Source organism: Apteryx mantelli, chromosome 1, assembly GCF_036417845.1.
Source record: "Apteryx mantelli isolate bAptMan1 chromosome 1, bAptMan1.hap1, whole genome shotgun sequence".
In the NCBI taxonomy this organism is placed as follows: domain Eukaryota; kingdom Metazoa; phylum Chordata; class Aves; order Apterygiformes; family Apterygidae; genus Apteryx; species Apteryx mantelli.
In genome coordinates, this window is record NC_089978.1 from 14,192,129 (window position 1) to 14,215,518 (window position 23,390).

Genomic DNA, 23,390 nt, shown 5'->3' on the forward strand with positions numbered 1-23,390 from the left:
CGGCGGCGGCGGCGCGGGGGCCGCGGGCGAGGGGGCGCCGCGGGCTGCGCCGGGGGGCGGAAAAAGCGCGAGCGAGCCGCTGCCTCCGCGGCGAGCCCGGACGGAGGAGCTCTCCTCGCCGCCGAGCGAGACTTGGCAGGTTTATTGATTTGTTTTATTTCGGGGCCGGGGCGGGCGGGGGGGGGATCCTTGAAGTGGAAATTTATGCAAGGGAAGGAATGGCCATGCTCAGGGGCACGGACCCGAAAACCCCCGGCGAGCCAAAAATCTTTTAGATTTCGTGGACTGATTTTTTTTTTTTTTTTTTAAGTCTTCAGTAAATGTGCAAATAAAGAGGCCGGGGGAGGAGGAGGAGGAGGAGGAGGCGGCGGCTCGGGTTAGTTTAGTCTTTGTGCTTTCTCGTTTCTCTCGCTCGCTCTTTGCTGGCAGCTCTTCTCGGTTTATTACTATCTCCAGCTGTCTGCTGCTAAATTGTAGTTCCTCTAAAAATAAGAGAGACGGATCCCCCGGTCGGGAACAATGTCAGTCAGTGGACTTTCAGACCATGCTTTGCCTTCAGTTAATCCAGCCACTGGATAAAATCCGTATTGCTCTCAGTGCTTATTTTCCCCCTTAGTAATAAACAGCAAGCTACGAACCCAGGCAACGAACTCCTGTAACATACTTTCCCTTACACTCCCAGATATTGAATAGTTTCAAGTACAGTTTCAAGAAAAGCACGGAGGGAAGGGAGAAAAAAAAAAAAAGAAAAAAGCCAGCCCCTCTTCAGACAGTAATTACAAACGGAGAGTTGCACTTACAAACTTCCAGCATTTTGCACCCAGAACAGTCCAGCCACTTTTCCTTTGTGTTTTTGTATATCCCATGGGCGACGCGGCGGCGCCGGGTGCCTGCGGGTCGCGTGTCGGCGCTGCCTGTGCCGTGCCCGGCGGTGCGGTGCGGTGCGGCGCGGAGCGGAGCGCGGGGCGCCGCGGCGGCGGCGGCGGCGGCGGGCGGGTGTCACGGCGCGGCCGGGGACGCGGCGCCGGCGAGGCGCGGAGCCTCCCAGCGGCCGCGCAGGGGAGCCGGGCGGCGGCGGCCGCTCGCCGGGCGCCGTTGGCAGGGGAGGGAGCCGAGGAAATCCCCCTCGCCCGCCGCCGCTCGTACCTGGGCGCCGCGCCGCCCGCCCCCTTCCGCCCCCGGCGGCGAGACCTGTCGGCAAGTGCGAGGGGGCTCTCGAGTAAATCACGGCTCCGAGCTCCTCTGCCGGCCGCGCTTCTCCGGGAGAGGCGGCAGGAAAAACGAGCGGCGCCTTGGAGGGCGCTCTCATGCGTGGGACGGTGCACGCCACGAGGTCAGGCCTGGGCTGTGGGAGCTCCGGGCTCCGGCACGAGCTTCCTGGGTGTCCTGGGGAAGTCACGTAGCGCCCGCACTTCGGCTCCTCCCGGGAGAGCCGGAGTCGGGGCTTCTCTTGCCTGACGCCTGCATTTAGACCAGGGGCGAACAACTGCTCGATCTGGCCTGAGACTACTCTTGCCTGGAACTGGCAGTCGTGAGCTTTTGCGTTTTGCTGTAGCTAACTTGTGAAGGAGGATGCAAAAATAGGTAGGATCTGATCAGCTTTATTAAAGCAATACGGTGTTGTGCTACCACGGCTGTATTATCCGAATTCCCAGATACCTGCTCAGGAATAAAATAGCAAGCAGACGGAGCCTGGCTATCCCTGATGTAAAATCTGTACAGTCTTTCGGGAGTGTGCAGCCCGAAACAAGGCTGCACACAAAGCTGCATCCTCTCATTTAGTTCTGCTGTGGGACCAGTCAGAATAGTATGTATGTGTCATAGTAACATCTCGGGAGTATGAAGCTGAGGACGAGGAGGAACTAATGGAAACCCTTTATTTTTATCACCTTCCAAAGTTATACACACAATTCTTTTGCAGGCTAATGAAGAAATGACACATTCTTTGAAATTCCCGTAAAATACATAAAAGATATGCAGTGCTGGACATAGGGGAAATATCCTCCCTCATCTCTTGCATAATCCCCATCTCCTTCATGTTGCAACAAACATGCATGTGGGTTTCCAAGAACTGGTTATGTGAGCATTGGATTACAGCATATTTAGACCTACATTTGATCCTGCAAAGACATTGATTCTTAAGTGAGGGACAAGGTCTGTTGAAGGCAGGTTTGTGGATGTGCTACCTTCAGAGGAAGGCATTATTGCTAACAGGAAAAAGGGATTTTTTTTTTTGTTTAACCTTGAACAGCTGAGGAAGAGTGGGTTATTATTTGATACATAACAGTAGCATGCATCTGTTGAGAACAATGGGCTGGTACAGTTGGAAAAAAATGGAAACTTTTATGTTTGTAAGATAATAGACAATGTTACCTTTGCTTCAGACCTCTCTAGGGCTTTTATTCTTTCTTTATAGCTCAAATGTCCCTACTGCGTTTAAGAGGGTCAGCCACAGAATGTACATGTATCTGTAACATAAATCTCATGGATAATAAGGAAGGGCATTTCAGATAAAATCTTGGCTGGGAGTTTCAAACTTGCTGTGGGAATATGAAAGCAATGGTGCTGCTCATAAAGATACTCGGGTGGCTGCAGGAATTCTCTCTCGCAAGCTTTTGTAGAACTCAGAGAATGATCTTTCAAAACAACAAAAAAAATGAATTGTAACTTTAGATCTTTAAGATTCACTTTTGCCAAACAGCATCTCATGTTTTGTGGTTTAATATATCAGTTTCAGGGCTAAAGACAGCTGGTTGCGGAGCTCCACTGCAAGTCCCTGGTCGCACAATATACGGCAAATACTGCCCCTGGTGTTTCACAGACAGAAATACAGTAAATCCATCCTTCAGCTTTTTAAGTTTTGTCCAGAAAACTCTGTTGAATGCCACCAACCCTTGGACACCAATATCATTTTTGGACTGGCTGGTTGTCAGTTTTCTCATAAGCAAAGGGTTCTTAACATCATTTGTGATTTGTGTTATTCTAATAATAAATTCACATGATAAAACAGTAACATAACAATGTAACAGTCCTGAAAATGTATTACCTTTTTCTCTGTTGACATTAATTTGTGACCTTTTGAAATCATACTGCAATCTTGCATGAAGTGTCATCCTTGGGGTTCTTTTCTGTGTGAATTCACCACTGCTGTTGAAGCTCTAAGTTTCCTAGGACAGCAGCCCCCTCCAGATCAGCAGAGCACTTATTTGTGCTGGGTTCACAACCAGGAATTCTCACCATAGAAGTCCCATTGTGTTAATAACTTTCCAAAAATGGAACAAAAAGACTGTATTGAACCTATGTCACTAACAAACTTGAGTACATGGTTAAATCTAGGCACATACCTAGTTCATCTCTGATTAGAAATCACCTATTGAATTACTTTAAAGTTATATTAGCTCTATTGGAACTGCACATGCTTAATATCAAGCCTGTGCTGTGTTTTGCAAACTAGTGCCTTGAATTTTCAGCCATTCCCATGATTTATTTTTCAGTAAGGGTTCTTAAACATTTTGAATGACTAGAGATATAAATACATTTATTTCCTGTGGTATTCCCAGCAAAGCATGCTGTTAGAATATAACATGCAATTTGCCTGGTAAATTGATTAACTTTGGAATAAATAGTCCGTCTACACCTGAGTCAGTTTTCTTGTCTTAAATTCTGGACACAAGGCTTATGCATTACTACTGTGTGTACACTGTAAAATAAACAATCTTGAACACAGAGCAGTTTTTGAATTAAGAATATGAACTCTACAGAGATCTAAAGAAACTGTTTCCATCCTATTTTACAAACAACAGCAAATATATATATAATCATGATATATATAATATATATAAATCTTATGAATATATATATACATGTATATATTTTTTTTGCCTAGAAAAACACCAACATTCACATAAACTATTCAAGGAAGTGTAGTCAATGAGGGAGGTATTATCAGTTTTTTTAAATACTAGTTCACATATTTCTCATATTTTTCCTTGGCTGGTAGATCATGCTTTCTTACATTCTTTTGTCTCACCTCTAAATACAGATTAGAAATAGGTATTTCTCAAAATGGAATCAGCAACTCTATAGAGTATATTTGTTTTGTGCTGAGTATTTCTCTTGGAGTGATACTGCATTTACATGTGTTTAGCTAACACACCCACTCTGTTTATTCAGAGAGACTTAAAGAAGGATAAAACTACAGGCCTTTATTTATTCAAATAAAAGTAAACTAGAAGAGTTAAGCATGGGAATTGCCTGTAACTGCCTGCTGAAGTACTAGAAATAGCTGCTTTTTGGAAACAGGAGAAGCCTTCACTTTCTAAAAAATGACACTATCAGCAAGCTACTACTAGCAAAGTTTACCATGCTACTTCTTGATCTGCTGATGACTTTTTTTCAAAAAATGAAGGACAAGGAGAGAAAAATCAATTCTTTTCACTCCTCCTTGTAGGAACTGGATACAGAATGTAGACTCGAAAGGGCCTTCTCTCCCAGGAGCACATCACATTAGTAGGACTGATCTTGTGCATAAATATTTTGAGGTGAATTTTATCATTATCATAGTCTCAGGTTACAGAACTTAAACTAGAACAGATTATTTAAACATCACAAGAACTACAGTAATTTCCAAGTATGATCATTTATCACCTGCTCCAAATCTAATCGAATACTGATCTCTCTTCATTGTTCCATTAAGACAGGTACTTTATCTTAATTAGAGCTACTAATTCAAAAATTAACACTAAAGATGGTTTAAATGTCCTATCAGATCAAACACAAAATCATCTCACCTCTTACCTCAACTCTAAGTCTCTAATTTAGAAAAGCAAGTACGAAAGACTGATCAGATTTCTGACTTCTCTCACCACTAGATATTTCCACAGAATTTTTCTGTTACAAGTATTTTTATTGCTGTTGGACCCAAAAGCCTCATTAGGTAAGAGTCCTCTTTGCGCTAAATACTGTAAAAGGATTAGCATTTCTGGTCTGTCCTTGAAAATCTTACCTAAAATTTTTCATATGTGGCTCTTTAAACAATTTTTACATCTCCTGTTGCAAAGGCACAAATGTAAACATGATGCAACGATCCTGCACGTTCTGTCTTGTGGAAACTCTTCAGGTAAAGCAACAGCCACAAAAATATTACCACTTCCTTTAATCTCAGCGAGATGAATACCAAAATCTAAGTGAGCCTATATACGGACAAACATTATGTCACGGCCCTGCCAAGCCAGATCACATGTCAGTTTCCTACTGAAATAGAAATCAGTGATGTCAATTGTAGGCATTTTCTTGGTCCAAATAGTGATGTCACAGACAAAATTAGTAAACCTGCTGAGGCACTTTCTTCCTAGGACTTTTTGACCCTGTTAGAGAAAGAAAAACGTGAGATCTGGAAAGAAAATTGCATGCAGGAATATGAAAGAAGCAGGTAGCTCAGACCTTTTAGTTGAACAAAGAGGAGGTTAAGAGATGAGAAACATGGTATGGGCTGTGGTAGATATCCAGGAATGAGTGCAATAGTCACCGGAATAATCTGCCAGTTTTAATTTATAAGCAACTGTATGTATTCTCAATATATTATCATTACTCAGCAAGCCAAAATTTTCCAAACTTTTTTTTTTATTTGGTAGCAATCAGTTCATACACTGTGAAGTAAGAAATTGACCATTCATCTTGATAGCAAAATTTTAAAATAAGAATCATACACTCCTCTAAAATTTTCAGAAAATACAGAAGGTAACAGAACTGAAGATTGGTTGGAAAGGTCTGAGAGAGAGTACACCATTATGTGGTACGAAACCCATTCATTTCAAAACTGTTTTCATTTGCAAGAATAAAGTTACACCAAACAAAATTGTTATTTTAGTACTCCAGGGAAGCCAACAAGGATGTAGTATGATATAGAGATTCTGTTAACCAAAAGAAGTGGGGCATGAATGGCCTCAGCTTTCCTAAGGGTGATGTGCTTGAGACTGATTTCTGAGTACATTTAAGTTGAAGGATGTGTGTCCACCAATATTCCCAAAAGAACAGAGATGATGAAGGAAAAAGAATAGAAAACAGAGTTACTTGCAGCTTTGGTAACCAGGGAGATAGGTATACATAAAATTTTAGGATATTTACATATCTAACTGACAGTTAAGGTATGGAAATAGTGTCTTTAATTTAAGTTTACATGAGCGCAAGCCTCAATCTGTTTACTGTGATTTTTCATCCTTGTTTGAAAATCTTGTGTATATAATAAAAAAAATTGTATTTAATAAAAAGGAGGACAGATAATGTTAGCTCACCCTAGTATCTTAAAAATCTACTGCTGAATTTCAACCTCTTAAAAATAGAGTAGTTCATTTCTTACAGTGAAAGCTGACACATAGGTAGTGAATGACAAATCTAAATTACAGCTCTGATAGAAAAAAGCCAACAGAATTTCACCATTACACAGTACATCCGGCAGTAGCTGCCTAGCCAACCAGCACACAATGTCTGTTCCTGGTAGGGTGGCATAATGAACATGGGGAGTTCTTATGGACAAATCAGTAAGAAAACAGACTTCAATAGTTTTATTCCTCAAAGAGCAATTTCTAAAAATCTAGAGTGTTAACAATATTTTCCCTTTTACCAAGTTGCTCAGCCACAAAAGACTAGTAAATGTACGTGGGTACAGCAGGAGGTAAGAACAGTTCCGGACTGTATTCAAAACCCTGTGCCCCATATCTTCACCTAGGTTCCAATTAATTTTATATATAGCACAAAAAATTACTTAACTCTTCCTAACTCTTCCAAAAGCTACCTCCCTGCCCTGCAAAACTCTGATTTTAAATTCATGCAACTCAGGTAGGCTGTGCATCACGATCCTGAGCAACTCCTACTTTCTGTTGTCAAGATACACTGGAAGAATTCCTGCTTATCTTGCATGGCTACATTATTCCATTCTCTTAATTCTTCCCTTACTGCAAGTTGTTGCCAGAATGTTTGCAGAACACAGTTCGATGTTTAAAATCCCAGTAAGTTGCCCCAGTTGCTTATCAGAGACAGCACAGTAGGCTCAAGTATTCATCTGGATGGCTAAGCCAGACTCGGTCTGTATGATGCTTAGAATGTGACTCATCACCTGCTCTCTAGAGAAGGGGAAAGACTATTTGTGCTGCAAATGTAGTCAGGACTGCAGAGTATTTCCTCTGTTGCCTTGCAACAGTCTATATTGATTCCTAAAGGGGAAATAAGGCTTTGCACTTGGGTCCTTTTTATCATAACCATCATTCTAAATGCCTGGACTTGCTTGCAAATTTGTAACATGCAACGGGGAAGATAAGATGCAAGTCAGATGTTCTTGTATAATGTAGTTTTATGGTTCCGAATATTCCTACTTCAAAAGGTCTCAGCATCTTCCTTCTCTGCAATGCAGCTCAACATATTAGGCAGAAGTTTTATTTCACAGATAAACAGATATTTAGATGCTATTTTTAAGTAAAAAAGGAAAGTTAAAGTGACATATGCATTAAGACTAGAAGAACTGATTCAGTAAAACTTCAAGTTAATATTGACGAACGTGAAAAAAGAGATACAGCATATTCTTAAACAGTAATTTACAAACATACATATTTAAGTATAATACAGCCTAAAAGGAATCTTGAAGATCAAGCAGGGACACTGTGCATGCAGATAAAATGGGCCATTCAAATTTTTACAAAACCTCTTCCAAAGGGCTGCGTCACTACTCAATCCATTTTCTCTTCTTGGAAACTATCTGCATCATTCATGCAGTTTTCAAGATCATCATATCTCTGCAAATAAAATAAATCCTGTATTATTTCATCTAGGTTTAATAATGGAACTGCTTTTAGTGTTTTTGATACATAAACAGTAATGCCAACAACAGTTCAGAAGCAAGGATATGTGAAAGCTTGCTAAATGCAACTGTACTCCATGTTATCTTAAAGTAGTTCGTGAAGTGTTTTTGAGTAAGTCAAAACACTTGAATGTAAACTGCACAGTAAAACATTCTTGCTGTGCCTCATGTTAAGTTTTTCCGATTGTCATTAAGTTACAGGTTGCGTCTGTCATGTTGCTGCTTTCAAATGGGACAGCAGCCTGCCTGCCACAGCCCAGAAGTTGTGCAGCTGCATAAAAGCCTAATGTCGTAAGTCAATAAACTTTATGGGAAAACATTGGCATACCCCTGTTTGAGGGACTAGGCCAGCATAGCTGGATAAATGGTTAAACTAAGTTATTATTATCAAAACCTAACAATTCAAAACTGATTGATCAATAAAACCAGAAATTTTATCTCAGTCAGCTTCCTTTTATCTACTGCAAAAGGATACATCAAATAACTCAGTCATACCTTCTGAATCCATCCACTGCCTTCCAACTGGCTGAAAAGCCGCTCTACTGTGTCTTTGACAGGTTCATCCTCAACACCATCCAACTGGGCCATAGAGCTGCAATCCACATACAACTTGTATTTGAAGTGCTTCAAATTATGATAAACTCTTGTACGATTTGCACATACTGTGCCAACCTTCAAAACCTAGACCAAAGTGAACAAATCATTTTCTTAGAACAGTGATTATCCTGACAATCTAAAGAATGGCTGAAGTCACTCTAGTAAGATTTTTTGAATAATCAAATAAACAGAATGACACTACATGCATAAAAAACGGAGTAAAAGCATGTAGTTTTCACAGTCATGGCAGAACTATTTTTGAACAAGCAGACAGCCGGCAAGTCTATGCAATGGCAGCTTATCAGCACTGTTTTCTTGCAAAACCTGTACACAGCTATGTTTATAACTGGTAGTCTTTCATCTTTGCAATCTCCTGGTGGAGCTTTGTAACAAAATCACTAGCATTTTAGAAAACCAGCACACTGTGAAAGCAGAGGAAGAGAAACTTTTTGATTAACTTTTGTTTTACATGTAATACTTTTACATGTAATACTAGGGACATAAAACATCAACTCTAGCTTTTTGTAGACTAAATAATATACAGTCTGGCTTTAATAAAAATAAAAGGTGAAAACACAGGTTTTATACAATGCAAATGTTAGTCTGTAGCAGTCTGGGAAGTACAGCTAGTCAATAATGCTGCAGAAACCAAAGCTTCTGCATCTCCCAGTTATTACCAGTTTTAATTCCACAACCTTCATGCAGAAGACAGAACTGTTTTATTTAACAGTTTTCTTTATAGCAGTGTTTATAGATAAAGAAATGGTAAAAACACATGTAAATACACAACTGGAGCGTGAATTAGAGTAGATACATAATCAGCAGTAACATTAAATACAGGCAAGTATTTGGACATATTTTAAACTCAGATTTTATAGAAAGATTCATGCAGTGAAGGTCTTTACCTTAAAATACTTAATAATATATTGGTTACAAGAATCTTCTGCAATCTTAAGTCTTCACTAAGAATATGTGAAATTGGGGATGTGGGGAGGGAAATGGAGCCAAAGTTCATCTGTACTTAAGGACATCTTGCATTTCACAGAAATAAATTTTGTGCCATTTCCACAAGAGAAGAAGTTTAAGTACATACAATGGCAAATCAGAAGAGGAATCCATCCCCTGTAAATGACCCAGAGGTGCAATGATTACTACTTCAACCCATAGACACAATAAAGCCTATCAGGTAAGAAATTTATGTCTGGCTGGTTTTCAGAGGTCAGGTTTTCTCCTCCCTTCCTCCTACCCCCAAAAGCAACAAAATTAGTGTATCTGCATAAAGAAATTCAGCTCTTGATATACACAGGAAAAACTGATTTAGTGTTATAAAAAACCCCTTATCCTTCAAGGGCAGCATCATTTTGGATTGAGTTGTTTTTGTGAGTAACAGGCAGGTGAGTGACTAAAGATCAAAGTAATGATCAGTAATGTAGGCTGTGGTTTGATTGCTATTTTAGATTTAACTAACCATATTATATGCTTACCCATAGTATATATTGCAAGATTTTCTCTTCTGAACCACAGTGGTGGTACCTTTTATTTCTGCCACGGGTAATAATCTGAATAATCTTTTAAACTATGAGCAGGTTACATTTTAATCAATGCTTATACCCCAAGTTTTCTGTAAGCTTGTAATGCATGACCAAATGTTTGCATCAGTAAGCAGTCCCAAAAAACATGTGACCTACTTGTACAACCTAGCGCTAGCAGTATCTATTTTCTTGGCAATGACCATAACAGAAAAACGTACTTAGTTTACAAAGGAATTCTGATCAATTCTTAAATATATTAACCAGTAGATAGCTGATACAAACAGGTGTAATATCATCGAAGTCAATGGAAACACACTCACTTAAAAAAAACTTTTAATCAAACTGACAGCAAATGGCTATTAATTGAAAGTTAAATTGGCTTGAAATCAAAAGTTGCTACTACTATTGTTCAACTCTCTAATGATTACATGTATGTACCTAAATGCAGCCCCGTTTTGTAACTCGCACCAAAATGGAAAAGCTAAGGCTTATGATTGGCACTATAGGTACTTCTGAGGTGCAAGACCTACCAACCAATGCATAACCTTGATTTATTCATGTTTCCAGAAGTACCGTTTCAAATACAGAAAGAATCAAGAACTGAACTGTGGTGTTTCATAGAACATTTGAGAACTTAAGTATGCCAAGCAATGAGGTGTGCTATTTGGAACATTATTTGACCTAACATAGGAGCTACCATTCTGCATCAGACTTAAAAGTCTGCCTGGCTCAGTTCTTCCCTTTGAAAATAGCCAGCAGGAGATACTTAGGAAATAAGTACAAGAAGCAGGACAAACACAGAATGATCATGACATTACTAGCACTCAACAGTTAAAACATTCTGTATCATCCTGGCTATCATGTTCCACAGCATGGAAGAAGCTTCTCCAAGAACCCGTCTAAGCTGTTTTGGGACCCACTTCTACTTTTGGCTTCTGAAGTATCCTGTGGCAATGAGTTTCATCGTTTATTTATGGACTAGGTGTAAAGAGTTTCCAGATTGGAGAAGTGCCAGAGGAAAACAGTTAAATACCATATAATCTTATTATGTATTGTACTTTTAAAGCAAGAAAGATTGTCTAAAAATACAACACTATTTCAGAATGCAGCTTTGGAAAGAATCTCAGTACTGTACTCATTCTAATTTTTTCCCTTCACATTTCTCAGTGACTGTATCCTAATGCTTAACTTATCTACTCAAGCTGGCCACACCAGCCAAAGTTGTGTTAAATCACTTCATGTGGAATGCAGGAGCATAGCTTGACAGTAGTACAAAACGTAATGACTGAATTCATGTCCTTTAAGCATAGATAGAAGGGGAAATAGAAAACCAAGACTGAGAATAGAAAACACAGTCCACAGTACAGGTGACAGGCACAGGAAAGTGTATGGACACCTATAACTGAACTGCTCAGTTCTCTCTGACCATGGAGGGATCAGAATCGGCGGCTGCACACAAAACAATCATTGGAAACCTAAGCAAAACTGGAACAGCTGTTTCTCTTCAGGCCTACTAGCAAAGCAGAATACCGCAGAGATGAGAGAAAAGGAAAACTTTAGGCAGAAGAGCATTGGAGGTCTGTTTTTGCTCTCTTCCCATCTACTTCTCTCGGGTATTTTCAAATAAAACTTGAGAAAGAGTCCAGCCATGTATTTCCATTCAATCTAGTTTGTCAGTGCTGAACTGTCTTCTCTTTCAGTTAATTATTTTCTGGAAGTGCCAGTTTCATGTAGCTCCACTTACCCTTTTTTTTCCTTTTTTCTCAATTTGAAGCACAAGTTGATCAATGCATCACCAGCAGAACTTCAAAGACTACTTGAGAACAGTACCTTTAGCTGGCTAAATTACAGGTCATTACAGGAATATGAACATCACATAAGAAAGCCAGTACTAAATATTACTTCAGAGTGCTCCCTCCTCTGGGTCTGTTCTACAGCCTCAATATTGAGCATGCACATAGCTGGCATCCCACCAGATGCTGGGGTACACAGGGTAAAAAAAGCTCATCTTCTACTGAGAGGATAAAAACGAACTAGTGAGTTACTTCAAAATTCAACAGGACATTTCAAGACTTTTTCAGAGTGCAAAATAGCCAGTGCTTTATGTGGGACAAAATTTGAATAATGAGTGGATTGTTGCTGTTGTTTCTGGGGTTAAACTACCGGTAGCTGTATATTTGAAATGAAGGTCTCTAAATCTTAAGAACACCCAAGGTCTTAAAATTCAAGATCTTCAGAAGTCTCAGTTATGAAATAAAACAAAACTGACTGCTCATTCATCTAAAATGACTGCCTACTGCAACATTACTTAACAACCCAAAAGACTTCTCATTCGGAAAAAATAATTCAATTCACAACTGACTGAGAGAAGGATGCAAGATTATCTAAACGGATATGTTTTCCAATTTGGACAAGCTGTTCTGATAATGCAGCAATGAAAAAAAGGCCCTAATAGAACATATTGTAATAGGTAGGAAAAAGTCTTCTCAAAAGGAGATTAACAATTTCCAGTGTCAATGCAACTGAGATCTCAAGATACTTTGTCCTGGGTGCACGGCTACATGGGAAATAACACATGAAAATGACTAAGGATGGAAGCAGTAAATCCTGACAAGGTCACACTGGGACTATTAGAACGACAATGGCATTACTATGCTTAATCTAGGGCAAACGAGAACAGATGAAGTGCACACAGAGGCTCCAAAAGCTAAAGCAGTAGGCACAGAATTAGAACAAAACTTATTTGCAGCAAGGTAGAAAACACAATCATTCAATGGAGATGATGGTCCATTAAACAGAAGGTTACTTCTGCAACACTTCTGAAAGCTGATCAATGCAAGGCTCCTGCTGGGAAAGCCTTAAGGGCATTATAGGCACACACAAAGGTGAAGGGCTTTCCAGTGATGTAATTTAAATGAAAAGGCATTCTGATATTTAGAAATAGGGGACTGGAGCATCTCTCTTATGAGGAAAGACTGAGAGAGCTGGGCCTGTTTAGCTTGGAGAAGAGAAGGCTGAGAGGAGATCTTATCAACGTGTACAAGTATCTGAAGGGAGGGTGTCGAGAGGATGGGACCAGACTCTTTTCAGTGGTGCCCAGCGACAGGACAAGAGGCAACGGGCACAAACTGAAACACAGCAAGTTCCATCTGAACAGGAGGAAAAACTTCTTCACTGTGAGGGTGACAGAGCACTGGAACAGGTTGCCCAGAGAGGTTGTGGAGTCTCCTTCTCTGGAGATATTCAAAACCCGCCTGGACGCAATCCTGTGCAATGTGCTTTAGGTGACCCTGCTTGAGCAGGGGTGTTGGACTAGATGATCTCCTGAGGTCCCTTCCAACCTCAACCGTTCTGTGATTCTGTGAAAATATATAAACCTAAAGCAAATATTATTCCTGATTTAAAGCATCAAACTCCTGGCACAAGGAGATAGGATCTATTTAAGACTGAAAAAAAAAAAGTCATAGCTTTTCTCAGGTATTTGGTGAAAACCAAGAATGCCAGGCATGTTCAGAGCATCATTCAGTTTCTTTAGTATGACAGCTGGTTTTGCTAAGATATTAATGTCCTCTATTAATGTTCTCTGACAAAAATCCTACTTTATAAGTAACTGCTGAGTGCTTGTATTAGAAGTTAAGTTAGTACGTGAATCTTCATGTGTGCTGTTAGCCTGGTTGACACATATTTCAGACTGCCTCCTCATGCACCTCAAAGGACAAGCATGCTGAGTCACGTATGTGTGTAGGATGCTATTTATGTAAAGAGTTTCCTTCTTACCCTTGATGAGAGTCAGACTGAAGATTTGAAACAGAAAAAAAATTGAGGCAAATATCAATTTTCATTTGAAGTCAATAGTTATCAATGAACCCCATCACATTTTTGAAACCCTTTAACTTTTCTTATCATAAGGTTCAGCTCATGGTTGGATATACTTGCTACCACTCCCCGCAGTGCAAGTACATGTGCTGTAACAGGTACTAACATTAAGTAGCAAGAGTGAGGAGGAAACAGCACCCCAATCATTGTGATGAAGGCAAAAAGAAAGGCCATAGAAACACATCAAATTTATTTTTTTGATAAATGTTAGGTTTATTATAGGATACTTTTCACAATCTCTTCTCCAGGGGATAAGGGGAAGGCGGGGGAACACCTCTATTCTTCCTTCTATATTTCACAGAAACTTCCTTCATAACCTACTCCCTAGCCAAATCAAAGACTATACTCCTCAAAACTGCAAAATGGTCCTCATATTTGAAAACTGAATAGGAATTCAGATGCAGAAGTATAGTAACTTAACACTTGCTTCTAATATTATAGATATTAGATTTGTTGACAAAATTTCTATTCTTTGTATGATTTTCTGTAACACTAGACAAAGTTTAAAAATAATTATATAGGGTGCTTGTCTGAAGTTACCTGTTTGTCATGTGACATGAAGTCATCTGCTTCCAAAGTTCTACTATTATAAAGCTTTCCAGACAGCAACACATCAAACTTACAATACCGATTCAATTCACAGGCCTGACAAGACATACTTTTTGGGTTTTTCATGATTATGCGAACATCTGGGTAACAATCCACACGCTCCTGAAAAATAAATTTCAAGTAACAATAAATAATCTCCATAGTTAAAGAGAGACAAATGTCTGAACAAGCTGCTAAGCACGCTTCATTCCCACAAAATTAGTACAACAGAGACCAGAAGGAATCAAATCTAAAGTCTTTCAGAATTCAGTTGTGAATTCAGCTTTTCAGTCACCTTCCAACAGTGCACCCAGTTCTACTTCATTTAATTTATTCATTCTTCTCCAGAACTAAAAAATGATTCCTGCATCCAGGCACTTCCTTTTCTTTTATTTCTTTCTTTTTTTGGCAACTTTTATCAGTTGGTCTACTTCACATAAATATACATCTCTGCCCTCGCCATACTGCATTATTAGAGTGATCCTTAGATCACCACAGCTAAAACACTAATACTATTCTATTAATTCACATACAATGACTAGATTACTGTATATTGTCTTCATATTTTTGAGGTTATAGAAGGTTCATTATAACATACTGATTTATCTTTTTTTTTTTTTGGGGGGGGGGAAGCAATTTTCTTAGAAAAGTCACAAAAAATTCTCAAAAACACCTCTACTGAAGTTAGCAGGAGAAGCATTTGGGTAACTGAGAAAAGAATCTCAGTTACCTGAATGTTTATCTGATTATAATCACACAAAATACTTCTTATATTTGTAAGTATAAGAACAAGTTACATAAGGTAAAGAGCAATGAGTCTGTATTAAAAAAAAAAAGGATATGTAATTATGGTGATTATTGTACCTTTACTGAGAATTAGGGAAGAGCATGGAAATATCTGTCAGCAACAGCATGATCTAGAGTACACTTCACTGATTAAAGCAGAAGCTACATACCTTATATCGATCTTTCCAGCGACTTCTAGATATTAAGTTCTCAAGACGAGGTTGAATGAAGCGATCATCCAAATAATGAAGTGAGGTTAACATATCTTGTGCATACTTCTTTTGTCTTGTTCCATCTGTTCAGTGAGAATCATTACTGTTTTGCTGACCATCTTAGATTGTACATGTTTCTTCAAAAACATTTTCAGGGGCATTATGATTCTAAATATGAAGAACTATGAATGACTTTAATAGGTTATTATTGAATACATTCATTTAAATGATCCATACATCTTTAATAAACGGATATATTTAAAAGTCTGTATTGCAAGAGATACATGAACTCTATGATCAAGGTCAAAGTGAAAAGCTGTCATCCCAAATGCAGAACCATTCGCTCAATCTCATTCAAAATCATGGAAAAGAAAAAAAAAAGTTCTTGCTTTTTGTCCAGTTTATAAAGGGTGTTTACATAAGGTAAAGGTACAAGGTAGGAGGTTGTAATCAATGAAAACAAACTGTTCTGAGCTGCTTTCCAGCAGAAATTTTGACAACTCTTTTCTCTTTCTTCACTTGTAAGGAACACAGAGACTAAAGTTTGAACTTCAGCAGCACCATTAGATGCAAACAGTTAGGCAGCATAAATACTTCCAAATACACAAGCAAAAGAAATAAATGAGTATGAAGATGACTAAAATTACCACTATTCCACAATTGTCTCCCAAATATGTGCTGGACTCCTGGAGTTAAACAGGGGTTTCACAGGTTTAGGCTGATTCTCATCAATATGTACTGTCCAGGGCTTCAGCATGTACAGACATGCAAATTAAGTCAGTTACCTTCCCTAGTCTTTTAGCAATGCTGTTATCAAAGAAACAAAAACAAGGACCACTAGCGACTGGTCCAGCTTTCTATATAAAAACAGCTACTTGTAACTACCATAATTACAATCTTTTTTTTTTCCCCCCCAAATATACCTTGCACACACAATTTCAGTAAGAGCCAGCTACAGTGAAAGGTTGAGGAGGCTGTGCTAGACCGTAAACCAATCACAATAAACAAATTCACATAAAACAAATTCACATTAAAAAGCAAGCCTGTACTGTAATGCTAAATTAGTTGCTCTTAATTCAAACTAACAAACAGGTTTACTTGCAGCACTCAGAAAAAAATCCATTCTGTGTTCTGAAAATATGTCACTGTAATGCTAGGTTATGCTCATAGTACATATTATTCTTCAGAAAGATACAATACAACCTCCAACTCACCCTTCTAGCTGATCTACTTCCACCTTGGCAACAAGTTGTCAGTCTTGTATAGCAGATACAATTTGAAATAGGAAAAAGCTATTACAACAGAAATCTAGTCACAAGATTTTATAGCTAAATTTACGTATTACTCTTTATAACCTTGTTTTCACTTGGTAAAACAAAAGAAAGCAAAACAAAACAAAAAACACCTGAAAGAAATAGTAGTGGTAGATGAAAGACATTTTTAACTCCAAGAATACACATTTCAGTAGTAAGAGTTTAAGTCTAGTGTGTACTTCAGTTTCTCCATTCCCCCTTATTTCCTGATAACACCAAAACTTCCTCTCTTTGGCATTCAGCTGACTCCTTCCACAATCTGATACTGACAGCCCCCTCATTAATCCCATCTCTATGGTGCTTCTGAAGCTATGTGTAAAGTTGCCATTCAGCACCGCTAGGTCAAATGCCAAAAAACATCTCCTCAGCAAGAACAAACCAAGGAGTACTGATTGTAGCTGAAATGTATTTGCTTCATCTCAAAGTACGAATGTTCAGAAAACAACAGATTCAGATACGCAGTAATCTTCATAACTAAAATTATTTATTTTACATCAAATTCCTCAGAAAAAGCTATGAGGCATGTGACATTCTGAAAAGTCAGTCAAACTCTGCAAGGCTCTCACTGAGATGCATACTTTGAAAGTAATTGCTCCTTTATCCTGGAACTGTTACTACTGATCAGTAACACAGAAACACTTCCTTAAACCTCAGAGCAAACTCTGGGCTAAAAAGAATCAAGTCCATTTACTTTTTCAAGATTATTCTTCCCATTTCAGATAGATTTTCCCAAGGTTACACAGACAAAACTAAGAACATACCTCAGGAATTTTAACTCACAATCCCATACTCTAATCACAAGGCACATATTTTCCAAGAATAACTGCCTTTGTCCATATAACTTTACGTGCACTATTATATTATTTAATGCAATATACTTACCATATAATGAGTTCAGAAAAGTGTCATCAATTGCATTTATGAGGAAAGCCTTTACTATTCTTTGGAAGTGTACATAATGACCACAGCGTGATACTGGGAAGAAAGCAATAAAGTCAGACAAAAAATGTTAGCAATGGTAAAAGTCCTGTAAAAGAATTACTTTTTTCATTAAATTATTTAAAAGATTTTAAAATTCTAAAATATGAGTTTCAGAATAATTTTAATATACAATACCTAAACCCTTATTTAAGATCCTGCTTTTAAATACTGCTTTTCACTTGAATGATCTTAAAGAATTTCAGCATATCCTAAAGTCACACTCCTTTCGCCAGGAGGAATGCACAATAAAATTTTTTTTACCATCAAACACTAAAAGAAGAGAATAAATTGTTCAAATAACTGCAGGAAATACAGAAAGCCAGAGAAAGCCAGACCTACTTCCCCCCCCCCCCTTTCTTTCAAATAAACACAACTCTATTTGGTTTTACTGTGGAAGAAATACCACAGATACCTGTGACTATATATGCTTCCATTGATCAGTACATTCCTGCTTCTGACCACCAAAGTATGTAAGAAGAGAATTAGTGAGAAGTTCCAGTTCAAGCCTCTCTCCTCCATACAGATACCAATTTTCACAAAAGTTGCAGCAACCTGATCATTTTGAAAAAAAAACCAAAAAACTCTCTCTGTGCAGTTTGGCTGAAATTAGCCAATGGATTCAAAAACTGCCAGAGACCTGTGCTCCTAAATCTCACTTCCATAAAGTGAACATAAATAAAGAAACAAGCCCCATAAAACCCCAACTCAAAACTCATGATAAAGTAAAGAATTATATATCCAACTAAAGTGGCAATGAGAATTTTAGGTCACTCCCCAGAACAGAATTCAGCCAGAATTAACAAAGCTTAAGTGTATCACAAGATAGAGGATGATCGTTTTACATCTCAACAGGAATGATTACATTATGGGTAGCCTACTTCATCCTAAATCAGACCAACTCAAAAATCTGTGTAATATGCTTTTCCCCCCTCGTAAATTATACCCTCCTTTAATAAGACTTATAAGGATTGTAAAAGTTTACTGTGGAAAGCAGAATACTTTCAAGACAAATTAAAGCCCTTCAGGAATTTCTGCTTTTAAGCTACCATAACCTACTACACAGTATTATTTTGTATTTACAATATATAAATATGTTTTACAACAATACAATTGACATTAAAATAAGTGACAATTCAGTATCTTCATCTTACAGTGTGGGACGTAGTATGCCAGCAACTGGCTATTTGATATATCTAGTTCTTTCTGCTGTGGCTGGTTTTCACTCTTTCTGTCTTCTGTGTCATCATCATCTTCCTCTTCATCATCATCATCATCATCAACTATAAAATCTTTCATGCTATCATTGTCAGTTTCACTACCTTCTGTTGGTGTGAGGGGCAAATGAGAGAGCGGTTCCTCTTCTATTTCTACTTCATCATTAGAATCCTAATTGAATTAAAAATTTTTTTCAAAAGTAAATTAAGTATTTTCAGCATGCGCACTTTATATATTAGACAAGATTTTTGACCTTCCTGTTTTGACCATTTGTTCAATCAACAAGAAACAATACAGTTCCAAAATTACATAATTCTGTACTACATGAGGGTTACTTTCAGCTTTAAATCACTCATCTCCATGTACCTTCAGTCTATTGTAGGAATTAAGCTACCTTGAGATCTCTAAGTTACTTCAACAGGTATCTTGCTTCTTGATAAATATCATTTGATAGTTCTTTCACATGTCTCCTCTTTATGGAAAAAGGAAGAAATAATGTTAAGGATGTTTTTCCTTTCTGGCTATGTAGGAAGACAGATACCTGCATTCTAAGCTGCTTAGTCATCTGAATGCCTGAAAGAGCAAATACAAGGAAATTCTTAAATCCCCAGTGATGAAAGTTAAACTCAAGTTAATAGTGTCAGCAGACAGCATTCTTACCATGTTAATATATGAAAATTGTTAAAATATGATGGAATTACTAATTTGCCATGAATAAAAAACAATACAAAATAAAAATCCCACTGACTAGTATCTATTAGCCTTCTTCTTCCCCCACATTCAGTACTTTTACCAAATGAATTTCAAAGATAAAATGCAGACCTCACAACATTCGCTATTACAGGATGTCCGAGTAGCTCTTTGTCTTGCAAGTTCTTTCAATTTTGCTAACACTTGCTGTTTCCTATTAGTAGAAATATTTTCTGCAAGGCAGGTTTTATCAGGTTGCTGTTCTTGAGAACTCTCATCTTCATCCATTATACAGTGGCGTTTAGCAAAAACTTTTCTAACAAGGATATCACTGTCCTCACTTTCATCACTATCATACAGTACAGAAGTGCTTGACCTTTTACGCTTCCCAGGCATGACGTGCTCATCCTCGGCATCCTCTGTTATTGCCTCATTATGGCTTTTCTCTTCAGGATCTGAAGGGCTATTCTTCGCAACAATTTCATCTTTTTCATCTACTTCCTCTTCTGATGTGACAGATCCTTCATCGTCAGAGGTAAATGAGGATTCTTCATCGCTGTCAAACAAGATGATCTCCCTTTTAGTGCGTCTCCAATCAACTCGGGATTTGGATGCCAGTTCTGTTCCTCCTGTTTTCTTCCTTGTTTCATATCTTTTGACAGCTGCTTTTATCTCCATTGGAAAGCTGTGACAATAAACCAAAATATATAAACCAGTAAACCAAGGTATCTATTTTATCATGCCATTCCAAAAAAGTGCAATAGCATGCATTTTTTATTATATACACCTATGACTTACCAGTATTAACAGACACATGCAGAAATCAGCACCAAACAAAACTGAGCGTGTATAATTTCAGGAGAGCACACACCTTATCCAAAACACGTATTAAGAGCAGGCATGCTCACCCCCAGCCCAAAAAAACTAGAAAAGTCACAACTGAAGTGCAGCTAAAGACCCCATCATCCCCTCCAACACTGTAAGCTTACACCACGGCAGACAGCTGGACAGACACGGCCCCGCACAGGCAAACCGGGCCTACCCCCGCCTGCCTGTCCCCCCGCAGGGCCCGATGCGGCAGAGGGGCCCTGAGGCGAGCTGTCACGGCCCGGCCGGGCGCGGCCTACTCCCGGCTTTCCAGAGCGGGCCAGGCCCGGGCCAGCAGGGCCCACCCCCTCGCCCCGCTGCCAGCCGCTACTGCAGCCATGGCCGCCACGGCGCACACGAAGCCGCCCCCAACCTCCGCCCCGTCCCCCCTCCCACCAGCTCGCGCAGCAGCCGTTACTTTTGCCGTTAACGGCTCCCGCCGTCCCGCGCCAGAGCCGCCGGAGGAAAAGCCACCGCCCCCACGCGTCCCGCGGGCCGCGATTGGCTGCCTTTCCTTGTCACTCAGCCCTGCGCGCGTGTTTACGGAAGTGCTCGCGCGCCGCGGCTGGGAGGCGTCACGTGGTGCGCCCAGCCCCTGCGGGCACTCCAGTCTGCGCGCAGCGCTGGAGATCCTGAGGCTCGTGGTTCGAGTCCTCCCTCCGCCACAGCCCGCCTTCGTACAACGCGCCTCCTTTTCTTCTGTGCCTCAGTTTCCCGTAGAGCAAAGCGATAGGCCACGTCTAGCATGTCCCACGTAGCCTTAGAGCAGGATGGTTCATATGTGATCACATTTTAGCCTAGATGTATCTCTGAGGCAAATTTGTGCTCTCATGAGGTACTTGGCCGCCCCAAAGAGCCCACCAAGAGCCAACAGCTGGTTGTTACAACCACAAGTCACCAAAGATCAGCCAGATTTGGGACTTCCCCTGCTCAAAAGCAGTTTTTCAGAGTTGCCAGTGATCTTCTGTGTTATCCTGGGAACAAATCCAACAAATCTATTACTTCCAACCCCCAAATCATAGGGGCCATGGACACAGGCTGCAGGGAAGACTGTTACGGCCTTCGTTACGGAGAGGTTCTGGGCTCACCAGGCTGTGGCAGGTCCAGAGCGGAGATCACGGCGCTGCCTGTGCGCTTGGGAGGGCTGTGCCGGCTCCTGGCTTCGGCAGGTTTCTGTGCCGTATGCCCCCGCGCCTCTCGCGGTGGGAGCCGCTCGGACACCCCGGCCGAGCAGCAGGACTCGCCGGAGGCTGGGGGAAATGAGGAGGCCCGGAAGGACCTGCTGGCCTGGGGCACGGCAGCCCTGTGCTGTGCACAGGCAGCCCCCGACCGGGGGCTGGGGAGGGGGGCACGGCCTGAATACTGCGGGAGCGACGGGACGCGGCTCGTGGGAGAGCGGGATCGTTGCAGCGGAGCAGGTCGGGGCAGAGAGCACAATAAACTGCGAAGGAACCAAGCTGCATGAGCTTCACTGCTGACAGACCCAAGCTTGTTTTCTGGATCAGTATATGCATCATTATTAACAGTTACCATAATCACACTCTGTTGTTTGTCTTTTTGAAATGTCTACTGAATAGGATGCTGGATTCCATTATGGCTCAACACTGATATAGTTTTTTATAGGTGCATTTTATAGGTGCATTTTAATAAAAAATAAAGTTGTGTGTTGGATTTGCTCTTCTGTGCTTGGTTTGCTTTGCTTTGCTTGGCCTGTGGTAGTGACCTCGTGCTACCTGGGAGCTCATGCTGACATTATTTGTATTAATGCTTCTTAACCTTGTAAACCTCTCCACATACTTCTTAAAAAACAGGCGGTAATGAAATCACAATGAGAAGAAATACCTGGAAATGAAGGCCTGTTCCTTCTCATCTTATTTGCATAGCACTGCTATGGATTTCACACAGTTCTCATGTTGTTAAAGAGGCGTGGATGGGTGTTTATGTAGATGGTGGGTTGAATTCCCCCTGAAATGGTTATATTGCAAGCATTAAAATGGTTATACTTCAAGGATTATATTGCATTAAGGTGCTTGTAGTCCTGGGCTGTCATTTCTTCTAATTGTTTTAAATTTAAAGTCAATAAGTGAATTCTCAAATAAATAAACGGAACAGAATTTATCTAGGACTTAATGTTTCCTCAAATTGTGGTGAAAGTTGACATTGCCGGGGTGCTACTCTCTCCCTGTCCTCCATCATGATTCTTGCTTCTAATGTCGCCACCTAGTGATAAAAGACATGAAGCAAAACTTGTAGTATACAGTACGTGGAAAAAACGTAACTACAATGAATATGTGATATATGGGCTTCTAAAGTAAACCTACACAAATTTTGATTTTTTTACTTAAATGGTATGAGGAATTTCAGATAAGAATGAGGACTTCTGAAGGACAGCTAAGCAGGTTTTCTTGTTCACTATGCTGAAAGATCTTGATTTTTCTGATAATATTTCGGGTAAATATATAGTCTCAGTTCTAGGTCAGTCTGCACTGTGGGGTCATGTTGCACCCTCAGATTTTAGAACCAAATTTCCAGTCAGGTGTCACAGGTTTTCCAAACAGGCCAGTTTTCCTCAAAGCTGCACTATAAAATTCTACAAATTACACAAACTCCTCTATCTCATAATCAATAAATATAATTGTTTTTCATTTGCCCCATGGCCATTTTATTGGGGTTGTGGGATCACTATGCCATGTGAAGACATCCAAGTGGCTACAGCATCTCCCCTGTATTGAGTTTGCTATTTTACTGGGATGTCCCAGTCCCCACCCCTATGATTTTGGATAATAGAGAATTGAATGTATTGGAAATTTTGATCTGTTTTAAGTAGCTGCTCCCATTAGCCGCTTCTGTTGCTAGCTGCTTTCACTGTTTAGTATTTGCT

At 39.9% G+C, this 23,390-nt stretch overlaps 1 protein-coding gene and 1 long non-coding RNA gene across 5 annotated transcripts; one reads left to right on the forward strand and one right to left on the reverse strand.

Annotated features, from left to right (window-relative positions):
* Window positions 1-13: 13 nt before the first annotated feature.
* Window positions 14-20,176, forward strand: LOC106495537 (uncharacterized). The gene is made up of 3 exons (XR_010883161.1): window positions 14-139; window positions 9,495-9,635; window positions 20,095-20,176. It is a non-coding gene; the product is annotated as an uncharacterized lncRNA (long non-coding RNA).
* Window positions 5,613-20,984, reverse strand: CCDC82 (coiled-coil domain containing 82). 4 transcript variants are annotated; one of them, XM_013956021.2, is made up of 8 exons: window positions 20,928-20,984; window positions 19,775-20,327; window positions 18,889-19,123; window positions 17,639-17,731; window positions 15,402-15,526; window positions 14,398-14,568; window positions 8,348-8,533; window positions 5,613-7,787 (listed from the first exon to the last, which is right to left on the reverse strand). In XM_013956021.2, the coding sequence occupies exons 2-8, from the start codon at window positions 20,318-20,320 to the stop codon at window positions 7,722-7,724; spliced, it is 1,422 nt and encodes a 473-aa protein (XP_013811475.1). In that variant the 5' UTR covers window positions 20,321-20,327; window positions 20,928-20,984; the 3' UTR covers window positions 5,613-7,721. The 4 variants fall into 4 exon arrangements, with proteins under 4 accessions (XP_013811475.1, XP_013811479.1, XP_013811476.1 ...); XM_013956025.2 differs by lacking the exon at window positions 20,928-20,984 and adding an exon at window positions 20,632-20,811; XM_013956022.2 differs by lacking the exon at window positions 20,928-20,984 and adding an exon at window positions 20,441-20,618.
* Between the last annotated feature and the right edge of the window lie 2,406 nt (window positions 20,985-23,390).